The sequence below is a fragment of the Engraulis encrasicolus genome, chromosome 5 (genome assembly GCF_034702125.1).
Source record: "Engraulis encrasicolus isolate BLACKSEA-1 chromosome 5, IST_EnEncr_1.0, whole genome shotgun sequence".
In the NCBI taxonomy this organism is placed as follows: Eukaryota; Metazoa; Chordata; class Actinopteri; order Clupeiformes; family Engraulidae; genus Engraulis; species Engraulis encrasicolus.
In genome coordinates, this window is record NC_085861.1 from 55690804 (window position 1) to 55703781 (window position 12978).

At 40.7% G+C, this 12978-nt stretch overlaps 1 protein-coding gene across 2 annotated transcripts; it reads left to right on the forward strand.

Annotated features, from left to right (window-relative positions):
- Positions 1-1071: 1071 nt before the first annotated feature.
- Positions 1072-2292, forward strand: pycr3 (pyrroline-5-carboxylate reductase 3). Of its 2 annotated transcripts, XM_063199738.1 has the most exons (2): positions 1072-1309; positions 1589-2292. In XM_063199738.1, the coding sequence occupies exons 1-2, from the start codon at positions 1196-1198 to the stop codon at positions 2015-2017; spliced, it is 543 nt and encodes a 180-aa protein (XP_063055808.1). In that variant the 5' UTR covers positions 1072-1195; the 3' UTR covers positions 2018-2292. The 2 variants fall into 2 exon arrangements, with proteins under 2 accessions (XP_063055808.1, XP_063055807.1); XM_063199737.1 differs by having other exon boundaries at positions 1072-2292.
- Positions 2293-12978: the final 10686 nt, after the last annotated feature.

Genomic DNA, 12978 nt, shown 5'->3' on the forward strand with positions numbered 1-12978 from the left:
CAGATGTGTTTATGCTTGGGAAAATATATTTTATAAAGTAACATATCTAAGAAAAAACAAGCAGTAGTTGGCATGCTGAATACTACGTGTTCATCTACAACAGGCATGTTCCCAACCACCACGGATTGAACTTGGACGCGCATATTTTACGTCACAGCTCCTCTCTAATTGTTTTGTCGCACAAATAACGTTGCACTGCACGCGATGGTGCAAATCATAGGAGATTTCAGGAAGGCGACTCGGAAGCGTCCAATCACGTTCGAGGAATGAATCCCCGGTCCAACCAGAGGCTTTGTTGTGATTTGTTTAATGGCGGCCATCGCTTCATCGCAGTCGGGAAAAAAAACTACGCCGAAAAAGACAAATATAAGACCTTTCTATGCAATTATTGCGCTATTAAACAGATTAAAGTTAGACACCGTTTAATGTAACCGGTTGGAATTTAAATCTGCGTTGTGTTGTAGTTGGAATAAAGATGACTCCGAGACAGGTGAAGATTGATACAATGTTTTAGTGATGGTTCTGTTGGATTACCACACAGTACAATTATCACCCTGGGGCTTGGGGCTGCACTCCCACTCCTCTTCCCACAGCATACAGAGTCAGGGGTTTACAATAAACACATTTAACAGTAACTAAATATAGTTTTAAAAAAAAACTTATTAGAGAGAAAAAATATTAAATCGCTGGGTTATGGATTACAGGGGCTACTACCATAGCCTGTCTTCCCATTGACCCTAGTGTGCCCTGCTAGCTAGCTTAGCAAAACTCCGCTAGCATAAACAAGAAATTAGCTAAGCTGCAGGGTCACAATACCATTTCAAGACGCAAAAATACCTAAACAATCGAAAATAAACACACACACGTGTTACTTATTTGCTTGTGATAATTGCTTTTAGTTATTAATAATCCCGTTGGAAGTTTGTAGTCGTCGTGCTCGCTGTGGTTGAAACAGGACACCAACAAAGCCTGGGATTGGACCAGGGTTTTCCGCGAACATTCAGCGAACGTGATTGGACAATATTCATGCGCCTTCCTGAAATCTCCTACGATTTGCACCATCGCGCACTGCACAGCACGAGTTTGGGTGCATTGACCATTTGGGCACGAGATAACTGGCCTGCCTTTACCGTTTGTGTGCGGCACTAAAGCAGTTTTTTTAGAATCCGTTTACGTTACAATACACGTGCACAACATGTCAAACGATTTATCTCAGCTTAAGGTTGGCTTCATCGGTGCAGGGAACATGTCATATGGCATAGTGAAGGGAATTCTCAAATCAGGTGGCATCAACTCTGCACATGTGACGGTGAGTGCCCCATCAGCCAACAACTTTCCCAGGTTCCAGGAGATGGGCGTGCATGTTGTGCATTCTAACAATGAAGCTGTGTCGGGGTCACAGCTGGTGTTTTTGGCAGTGAAGCCGCATCTCATCCGAACCGTTGTCACTGAAGTGTTGCCACATTTAACAGAGCGGCATACCGTGGTGTCAGTGGCTGCAGGTGTCACTCTGGAGACTTTGGAGCAGCTGTTGCCCCCAGGAGTTGGCGTGGTGCGCCTCATGCCGAACTTGCCCTGTGTGTTCCAGGAGGGGGCGCTGCTGTTCGCCAGGGGGTCCAGCGCCAAAGAGGAGACTGGCGCCCTGCTGAAGCACCTGCTGTCTGCCTGTGGCTCTGTGGAGGAAGGCCCTGAAAGCTGGATAGACATCCACACAGGTCTGAGTGGTAGTGGCGTGGCCTTTGTGTACCTATTCGCGGAGGCAATGGCAGAGGGGGCAGTGAAGATGGGCATGCCCAGCGCGCTGGCCCAGCGCATCGCTGCACAGACCATACTAGGTGCAGGCCGCGTGCTGAGGGACTCTGGGAAGCCACCCGCAGTGTTGAGGGGTGAGGTCTGCACACCAGGGGGGACAACAATCTATGGCCTGCATGCCCTGGAGAAAGGGGGTGTGAGGTCAGCCACCATGTCAGCCGTGGAGACCGCCACTGAGAGGGCACGAGAACTTGGCAGAAAATAACATCACTACCTAGAGGCTCTCAGTACCTAAAGGGAATGTTTCTGCGGAGATATGCACAGCCGTTTTGGGTTTTTACTTGATCAGATACTAATGTTTACCACCTGGATGTTTTCTTTCTTTCTTTCTTTTCCGTGACTGGGGACATTCATTCCAAAGTCTTCACCAAAGCATACAAGCAAAGGGGAATGTTTTTGAAAAGCACTGTGCTGCTGTGTGATGTCAGTAAATGTTGAACTAATAAAACAAACTAAAAGAAAAACTTGAACCCAAAGGAACATGATGCACCTGATGTTTGTCTTTAAAAAGGTCATACGATTTTATTTTATTTTTAACTTGACTGGCCTGCCCCAAGGGAGCAGTGCTGTACCATGCTCAGGCTACCTCAGTCATGAAGGAGAGCACTGGTTAATTACTTCCCCCACCAACCTGGCGGGTCGGGAGTCAAACCAGGGTCATTCCACGCCAAATCAACAGGAGCCCGCGCACTTAGGTCTCAAAAAATTCTGAAAATATTACCAAGTGTACCCGTGGTACTTAAGAGAAACACTGTAAATTTATTTGAATGAAAGATGTATACTCTCCGTGTTACAGCAAATTTTACTGGGGGAGGGGGGTACCCATTTTTTTTACACTCTTTTTTTTGTCAAAGTTCACAAGCCCATAGCTCAATAACTAAACCATGTAGGAAGCTCAAATTTGGCATGCCGGTACATAGATAGGAATTAGTTTGTTTTTGGTCTGTATGATCCTGCATCGTCATAGCATTCCCTCAAAGATGATACAAATTGTACTGGAGTTTTTGGCTGTGCTCTGTTTAGGCCTTCAGAAGACATATTTGTGCCCAACATAGCCTCTTGATTTTTTTCCCTTGTAGAGACAAGTAGGAACACTCTCATAAAAAGCTATAAATAGAAAGGAAACCCCACCAGTGTTTGACCAGAAGACCTCACAAGTCTGACAAATCATTTTGGGTGTCATTTTCAGAGCTCCAGAACCCCTTGTGGGATTGTCCACAGATTTTTATTTTATTTTTTTTCTTCATTCTCCATGAATTCTTGTTTTTAAAAATGTTTACGAGACTTATATTATGTGATGTTTTCTTTTTTAATTTCCAACCTGAACATAAGCAACATGCACATTGCAAATTAATGTAATTGATTTATTAGACTTGTACTGCAATTTGAGTTCATATGATAAGGCGTACGTTATCGTTATTTCAAAAAATATAAGCAACCTTTGCCCGCGTGGTAGGCTACCAACATCTCATTTGGCCCGATTAGAGCAGGCTGCTTTGTGGCAGACGTGGGAAACTGGCTTTATAAAGCTTTAACATAATATAACCTTCGCGTCACGCAAATTGAACCAGAGACAGTTTAGATTTCCTTCCTATCAAATTCTCTGATTGAACGCACTGTAGTACTTTTATTATGAAGAAGTAAGGGATGGCCAAGTAGTAGCTGAATTCACTTTCGGCTTTTATTTTGACTGAAACAGGAACGGGGAAGTGGCCATCTTTCCTGAACAGCTGGGGGAAGGAAGTTTTTTTGTTTTCTGTTACATTGACTGGTGGTTTTTCGCTGTGTTTCTCCATTTGTTCTGAACTTACTACTCATCTGAACTAAGGCCTACCTCGAGGAGAAGACATTCGTCCGCTATTGAGGTTAGCTCAAGAAAAATTATGGTTGTGTTGTTACTTATCGACACACATTTTTAACGATTGGCCTGTGATATCAAAGTCACTAGTAGCCTAGGCTGCGTAGTCGTCTGCAAGCGAGATGGCAGTTTAGTTTATTTTGTTTATGTGTTAAAACCCTTTCATGTGTTTTTAAAATGTTCTGTGGAAGTGCGATGGTGTGTTAGAGCTGTGTGTAGCCTACTACTACTACTGCAAAAACAGTTGCTCATACTGGAGCAAATAAAGCTAGGCCCAACTACTGCTACCACTACAAGCGAGACTAACAGGCGCACTGTGTCTGAAAGCAGTTCAACCATCAGAGATATAGCCTTCTACTGGGATCTAGTTCTACATATCAACCTGACAACATCCGTGCAAATCACAAGACGACTTGTAGTGCAATTTGAGTTCATATGATAAGGCGTTCGTTATCGTTATGAGGATGACTCAGCTCGTGCCATTATAGTTTAAACTAAATGTTAACAATTGTGAAAGACACGGAGATACCCCTGGTTCCCTGTCACGCGGCTGCTCACGCCACCTAGTAGGCTACGGCCTCTGTTTAAAAACATAAGCCAGAGATGTGGACTTGTTGTGACTTGTGACTTGGACTGACTCGTGACTTGAGTCACAAATGACTTGACTTGAGACTTGACTTGCCAATATTAGGAATGACTTGTGACTTGACTCGACTTGTACGCTATTGACTCGAAACTTGACTCGACTTGACAGTTTTAGCTTGCAATGACTTGCAATAGCGTTCCAAGTCAATGAATATTTATTTGCATTTGCAGGGGTTGAAAAGTAACTAAATACTTTTACTCAATATTGTACTTGAGTAGCTTTTACGAATACTTTGTACTTTTTAAGTATCTTTTAAAATTAATACTTTTACTTGTACTTGAGTACATTTTGACCCAAGTACTTTACTCAATTACACTGAAACCTGGCCTGAATACTGAGTAAAAAAAATGACTGAGAGACAAAATGCCATGCACAATAATGCCACAATCCGCCATAAATGAAAGATTGTGCAGGATGGCACGCAGCATTTCCACTATTTTACTATCTTGTATCAATGTATTGGATGATGGCTGGTGCCAAGCAAGAGATAGAGGTTATGGAGGACGATATTCAAGAAAAATAAACATGACATTCTCAAGAGGAAAGCTAATTAAAAGTAACTAAGTACTTTTACTCAAATTACATTTTAAGTGAAGTACTTTTTAGTTTTACTTGAGTGGATTTTTAGATAGGTACTTGTACTTGAGTAGAATTTAGGCAAAGTAAAGATACTTTTACTTGAGTACAGATTTTCTGTACTCTTTCCACCTCTGTGCATTTGTGGGTTAAAAAATGAAAAGGAAAAGGAAAGAAAAACGTAACGATTTACCCTTAAACAGTAGGCCTACTATTTTTTGTTTAGAACCCCTTACGAAAATCGTTCATGGTTTTACTGTAGTAACCTCTCTAAGTACTCTGAACCATCCATAGTATCACTATGGGTATGGCTTATCCATGTTTTTTGTAACCATGAAAACCGTGGTTCCCGACTAACCATGGATCATGGTTATTCATGGTTAAATGCTTTTTTCTTGGTTTGTGTCTATGGTTTAACCATAGTCACAAACCATGCTCAAAAAACATGATCAATTGTGGGTAGCATGATCACCCAAAAAAACATGAAAGCTTGTTTGCAGCCGTGGTGTAATGGTTAGGGAGTTGGACTAAAGATCACAGAGTTGCAGGTTTGAATCCCACCCCTCCCTACACCTCCATCCATGACTGAAGTGCCCTTGAGCAAGGCACCTAACTCAACATTGCTCCAGGCAAGGACTGTCACCAATATGTGCGTTGGATAAAAGAAGTGGCAACCAAGTGTAATTTAATGAATAATTATAAACCGTGGTAAAACCATGGTTAGTTTTCAGAGTAAAACCATGTTCAATTTATAGTAAAACCTGTAGTCAAACCAAAAACCAATGCCGAACCATGTTCAAAAAAAGATGAAATCATGGTATACTATGGTCGATTTTCGTAGGGGACATGACTGACAAAGGGGGACATGCAAAGCAGTGTGGAGAGGTAATACATTTATGACCAAAAGTAATTCTCAATATTGCACATAGAAAACAAGGTGACTTGCGAAGGACTTGGAAAAAATAAGACTTTGGACTTGGACTTGACTTGGCTTTGGCACGACTTGGACTTGACTTGGTCAAATGTGTCGTAACTTGTGACGTGACTCGGACTTGATTGGAAGGACTTGAGACTTACTTGCGACTTGCAAATTAGTTACTTGGTCCCATATAGCCTACCAAGGAAGTTCCGTCAGCTCCGTGCGTATGAACCGTAGAAGCGCTGTGCAGTGTAAAGATGATTAACATTAGCCCAAGGGACGCAAAAAACAAGGGAGATCTCTCTTGTCCCAGGGGTCTGGGGGTCCTCATAGCTCCAGAATTACCTTCTAGGTCCGTATTTCCCCCCAGGGAGTTGCAAACCCTAGATACTAGCTCCACTTCCACTGATAATAGCAAACTGACAAGGGGTGAGGCACCAAGGTAGTCGCATATAATGATGCTCCTGCCATACTTAAAGGCAAACTGTGTGAGATTTTAGTTGTTTATTTCCAGAATTCATGCTGCCCATTCACTAATCTTACCTTTTTCATGAATACTTACCACCACCATCAAATTCTAAGTATTCATTATGACTGGAAAAATTGCACTTTTCATACATGAAAAGGGGGATCTTCTCCATGGTCCGCCATTTTGAATTTCCAAAAATAGCCTTTTTTAGCTGCAAAAATGACTCTACTTGGACCATACTAGAAAATATTTGTTTATTATTTCGTAGACTTTCATGTAAATATCAAATTTGGCGATAGCCAACCCAATTTCAATGAGCAGCATAGTTGCAGTACCTTTTTTGACCATTTCCTGCACAGTGTCCCTTTTAAAAGTGGAGATGGGGTTTTGGTGAAGGTGTGGTTCTCCAGTTCTCCTCCAAACATGACATTCCCTATGTCTCAATCCACACACTTGTGTCAGTGCACTGACAGTCAGTGCACAGTGCACACAGTGCTCTGAGGTCTTCAGTGCATAGTGTCGTGGAAAATTTGAGCACTGTGCCCTAGCTGGATGTGACGGCTGAGCATGGCATTAGCTTGCCAAAATATTGGTTGGCTACTGTTTACAATCCACCGTGTCTGTTGCTTGTATTTACATTTCCTTCACCCCAAAGGGTAAGAATCACACAAACATTTTCATGCCAAACCAAGTGTTGTATGTGTCCCATCAACATTGCTTACAGAATTAGGAGACTGTTGACCAAGCTCTTCTACTGAGCTGAACGCCTCGTTTCCTCCATTTCATTCTCAACATGGCGGCCGTTTAGTGCGTGCAGTGTCCATCATTCAAGCACAGCGTTTTTCTGCCATTGTTAGGGGATCATCCTGGCACTTTCAGTGCACTGGCTCAACTGAAATTTTCAGCGTCAGCGCCCTAGGCACTGAAACGCAGTGCCCGAAGTGCATAAGTGCGTGGATTGAGACACAGAGATTGTGTGTTCCCCTAAACAATTGCTTTGGTCAACAGAGTATTTAGCAGTAATTCTGTGAAGCATAGCCTATAATTGCCTTTTCGCAAACCTCAAAGGTGCAGCAATATTTTCTTTACCGAAACCACATTATGTTTAGATTGGCAGAATGAACCCCATTCTTGGTTATTCTTGGTTACATATCCACTTTTAAGTATGGTGGTGGAACCAGCGTTATTTGCATTTACCTCGCTGCCTCAGGCCCTAGTCAGTTTGCTATTAGCGTAACAATTAACTCAGAAGTTTATTGAGATATTTTTTTATTTATGAAAAAGTGAGGTAGTCTGTCACACAGTTTAAGAACACAAGAGGATGGGTGCTGAAATGGGACAGCGACCCATATTTTAGAATAAAATCGACTTTAGAATGGCTTCATAACAATGAAATACACACTCTGGAATAGCCCAGTCAAAGCCCTGACAGAAAACAATTGAGATGATATAGCATGAACTCAAGAAAGCTATTCACTCCAGACCTCCTAGAAGCCTTGCTGAAGATGGGCAGTTTTGTAAAGAAGAGGGAGACAAGATACGTCCAGATTGTTCGTTGTCTGATCTGCAACTACAGGACACGTCTCGTTAAGGTTATTGTGACTAACTGAGGGTTAAAACCTATTGAATTCAAGGGTGTACTTACTTATGCCTTGCTGTCCTTTGAATGTTAACAAAAATGCTCATTATTTCTTCTTGTAATTTCCGGGAAGGTCAGACCATGTTTTATGACCAATTTTGACAGAAATGTAAGACATTTCAAAGGGTGCACAGACTTTTTCCTATGACTGTATATTGAGTGTTAAATGACTTGCTCTTTTATATATCTTTGATCAACAAGACATCGAGACTCCAAAACGTCAACACGCTGAAGAAATGAATCTGGAACGAGTGCCTAATGAAGAAAAACTCAGCCTTTGCCGAAAATATTACCTGGGTAAACGCTTTGTGTATTTGAAACTGTGATTCTATATTTCTGAAACATGTTGACTGTGTGTGTGTGTGTTTGAAACTGTGATTCTATATTTCTGAAACATGTTGACCATGTGTGTGCGTGCCAACCAAATACTTTCCTCTCTGATCTTAGGAGGCTTCGCCTTTCTTCCATTTCTTTGGCTGGTGAATGTCGTGTGGTTTTTCAAAGAAGCGTTTGTGAAGCCAGCATATGATGAGCAACCTCAGATTAAAACATGTGAGTGGGACATACTAAATAATAATAATTGAAGAGTTTCATTGCAAAATGACGTGAACACCAATATTATTGGAAATGACTGTTATGTTCAGATATCCTGAAAAGAAAATAAATGTCCGCAACACTGTTTGATGCTCCCAAAGATTTAATGGCACGACGTTTCGGACTAACCGTCCTTCATCACAGTGCAACACCATTAAATCTTTGGGAGCATCAAACAGTGTGATGAAGGACGGTTAGTCCAAAACGTTGTACCATTAAATCTTTGGGAGCATCGAACAGTGTTGCGGACCTTTATTTTCTTTTCATTTATCTTATGTTTGGTCCAGCACCTGTGCCACTGATGTGCGCGCATTCTTTGACTTTTTGTTCAGATATCCTGTCATCCATGCATGAATTTTTGCTAGTCCAATATTGTCCTAACGTTCTGTTTAAACCCATATAAATTGCATTTTGCAATGCAATGTAATACTGGATACAAAAAAAAATGTTAATTTCCCAAAATGTTCCGAAATGGATATACATCATTTTGCAACAAAGCTCTTCAATAATAATGATGATGATGATAATGATGATAATTGTAATTGTAATGTATTGTTATGTTATAATATAATTATTAATAATATGAATGTGTTATACCCATGTATAACATATATATAATGTCGCTGTGTGACCTTGCAACTAGTCATAAACAAAACGGTCAACTCTAAGAAGCAGTTGACATGTATCCAGGAAAGCCTGGCCGAAGGCGAATACAGCTGAATCAAATTAACGCTTAGCGTGTTCCAGCCTTAAAAGCAGAGTCAGACCCCCCCTTTTTAAGACCAGCTTGGAAAAAGGTCTGTGTACGGTTTGCTAAAAAAAAATGGCATGGTTCGATTGAATTGGCTTGTGACTTGTTTGCTTGGAAGAACTTGGATATGATGATTTGTTTGTTTCACATGAAACTGAGTGTCCCCCTGAAGCCAACTGCTTTTTGTACACTCATCTGCATATCAAAGCACTGATTTTGTTAGATACTTCTTGGTTCCTTCCTCATGACCACTAGTACTACTTCTGCTAATTCCCTTAGTTTTTGTTTCTTTCCCCACCGTGGGCCAGTGTCCTGGAAAACATCATTATTATTATTATTATTATTATTATTATTATTATTATTATTATTATTATTATTATTATTATTATTATTATTATGTGCATTTCATTTGCTCTCGGAAGTAGATATTATCCAGTCTCGGCAACTCGTTAGCTTATGTAAAAAAAAATCAACAAGTTGTCCGGTGGAAAATATCACAAGGGGGGCGTTCACGTGTGCTTCCCATGTCGGCCATGTTGATATTTACAATTATAATAATAAGTAATAATAATGATGATAATATTAGTAAATGGCAACATTTTTGTCTAAATAAGTCAATGGCCCTTCCATGAAACCAAAAACTGATGCTCCAGCTCAAAATCTAAAGACTAGTTGAAAAATTGTAAGAATTTGCATTCTACAATTTTGGATTTGAACAAGGTTGTTATCGGTATAACATCAAAAGGTCAAAAGATAATGGGGACAAGAGACCTGCGGTTTTGAGAAGGCGATTTATTAAGCACCACATTTAAACTGAAATAGGCTGTATCAGCGGATGAAAAGTGAATGAAAAGACAGTCAAGTCAAGAAACGCAGAAAAAAAGCCTGAAGCCCCTAAAATTGACATTTTTAGAGTGAAAAACAAAATCAACTGTTGTTGCTGCTCCCTTCAAAAAATGTCTGGCATGTTCAATGGCTCAATGGGAGTATTTCCAAATGGCAATGTTTCTCCACAAAGGGTATCCACTGTCTGGAACTGGCGATAATTTTTGTTAACATCCCTTGCCATCCATTCCCAAATGTTATGTTTGATCTCGATCAAGGGAGCCTGCAGGGTTGTCCAAAAGAGTGATGTTTCTCTGAAAATATCCTCCCTCAGGTGGTTATTGTGAATTATAGCATTATAAAGCTGAAAAGCCTGTCAACTTTCTGGTTCCCGCATGCTCAGAACTGAAAGCTCAGAAAGCGCCATTGTTCCCATTGAAGAATTATAGTGATGCCCTCTCCACAGTGCTGCATTGTAGATAAGGTGATCTTCAAGGATAGAGACACTTGATGATATCCACGGTTACCGACATAGCCAGGAGATGCCACCTGAGATGTTTCATACGTTACATCAGCGGTGGCTTCTCCTTCAATGAAACAATGATGCTTCAGGTGGAGCTGGGTTGCCTTATCTGTGTTTTTTTAAACTTGATAATGCTGTAAATTCACAATTACTGCCCGAGAAGAGATCTTCCCCCATAGAAACGTCACTCTTTTGGACCATCTATCCTTTTGGACCACGCTCTTTTACTGTTCTCAGGCTGACCAGTACCATTTGCCTTTTGGAAACACAGTGACAATTTTCTTTTTTTTAATGACTCACAATGGTGGACTCGATACTCTTTTATGGTTTTATCTTCTTTTTTTTTCACTTTAAGTGTTGTTTTTAACAAATTGCCTTCTCAAAACCTTTGGTCTCTTGCCCCTATTTCTTCTTTTTTTTCATTCTGAAGTTCTAACTTTGTTCAAGTTCAAGAGTGTAAAATGTAAATTCTCCCAATTTTTCCACTGGTCTTGAGATTTTGAGCTGGAGTGTATTTTAGTGTTATAGAGGGAGGGTGCATCCGAAACCTGCCTCTGCCTTCTTACCAGTGGCTGCCACTCGACGCCCTGACCAGTTGCTTTTATGTAGAAAGCCAGCCACTAGTACACACAGATTGGGCGTATTACAACCAGTGACATAACTTTTGAACTGGATCGGTCACTGGGGGGCCACCCCTGATGGCATGACTTCTGGGATAGCAAAGTAACCATTGTTTGCCCACTGCAAATATGACCGGATATAGAAAGTCATCCAGGTACCGTTCGTCTCCTGGTTGAATGCTTACTTTGGGTATTCGCACATACTCATTTGTAGCATAGTGTTGCCTAATGCAGTGGTTCCCAACCTATGGGTCGGGACCCACCTTATGGGTCGCCAAAGATCCACAGGGGGTCGCGGAGCCCTCTTGATTTTAAGGGGTTTCATTTTAAATATATATAGCCCATGTTGAATAAAAGATAAAGCATTTAACTAATAAATGCATAGAAGCAACACATTGTAAGTGCTACATTAAAACATTTACTCTATATTTGACCAAAGACGAATTGAGGAATAAAATAACTAAAATTAGTTTTCGCAGGAAACAGAGGGCATCTTGTGACTCCGTCTCGTGTGGGCGCTCGCGTGGTTGGGTCACCAAAGCTTACAATAGTAAGAACATGGGTCCCTTAAGAAAAAGGTTGGGAACCACTGGCCTAATGAGTGGTTAGGGCATCAGAGTTGTAGTCCAAATGTGGAAAGTTTGATTCCCGACCCGCTAGGTTGGTAAGGGGAGTAATTATCCAGTGCTCTCTACCGTCCTCCACCATGACTAAGCTAGTTTTGAACACAATTAATCATTTTTTCTATGCTTTATTACTTTGCATGGCTTTTTCAGATGTTAAGAGATCGGCCCTGGGCTTACTTCTCTGGATTGCGGTGCTGACAACTTGGATCTCAATTTTCCAGCATCTGAGAGGGGAGTGGGGGGAAGTGTCGGACTACTTGTCTTTCACCATCCCCCTTGGTGTGGAATAAACACTTTCTCAGCCTTTTAATCTCCATGACCAAAATTTCATGAATAGTTCTTAAAGGTGCACTGTGTAATATTTTTAGTGGTTTATTTCCAGAATTCATGCTGCCCATTTTCAAATGTTACCTTTCATGCATACTTACCACCACCATAAAATTCTAAGTATTCATTATGACTGGGGAAATTGCGCTTTCCATTGTCCATTTCCACTTCTCCGTTGTCTGCAAAACTTGCTGTATTTTGGTCATACTAGTAAATATTAGTTTATTCATTTGTAAATATTCATGAAAAGATTAAATTTGGCAATAGGCAGCACAGTTTCAATGAGCAGTATAGTTGTAATACCTGCTCTGGCCACCATCCTATACAGTGTAACTTTAATGTTTAGTTTTTTTGTTTGTTTGTTTTTTCTCCTCAAAGCAAATCATTCAAGTAACAAAATGTAATTTTCTCTTTTTTATTGTGTTTCAAATTAATTTCTGTGGGTTTTTTTGTATCCTTGCTTCAGTAAAAATTTAAATAAAAGAAAATGGCTTGAAAAGTCTATGAAATTGCAATGTCTTTTTAATCTTTGTTGATGCATCTATGTTGAAGCCGTTATTAAAACGCCTATATTTTCAGAATTCTCATGGGCTTCTTGGGCCAAACACCATTAACTGCTCAAAGTTTGTGGTAGGGGAGACCGGGGCTAGTTGGCACAGGGGTAAGTTGGCACACGCTCATTTTCTGGGCCATTACAGGTCATATCTCTCAACTCTAAAATGATGTCCATCTTGAAGATAATCAGACTAGCAACTTGGCATAAATTCACAATGACTCTTTAATCACATATAGA

Coding starts and splice junctions, on each gene's coding strand:
- pycr3 (XM_063199737.1), top strand. CDS start 1,196: ATGTCAAACGATTTATCTCAGCTTAAGGTTGGCTTCATCGGTGCAGGG.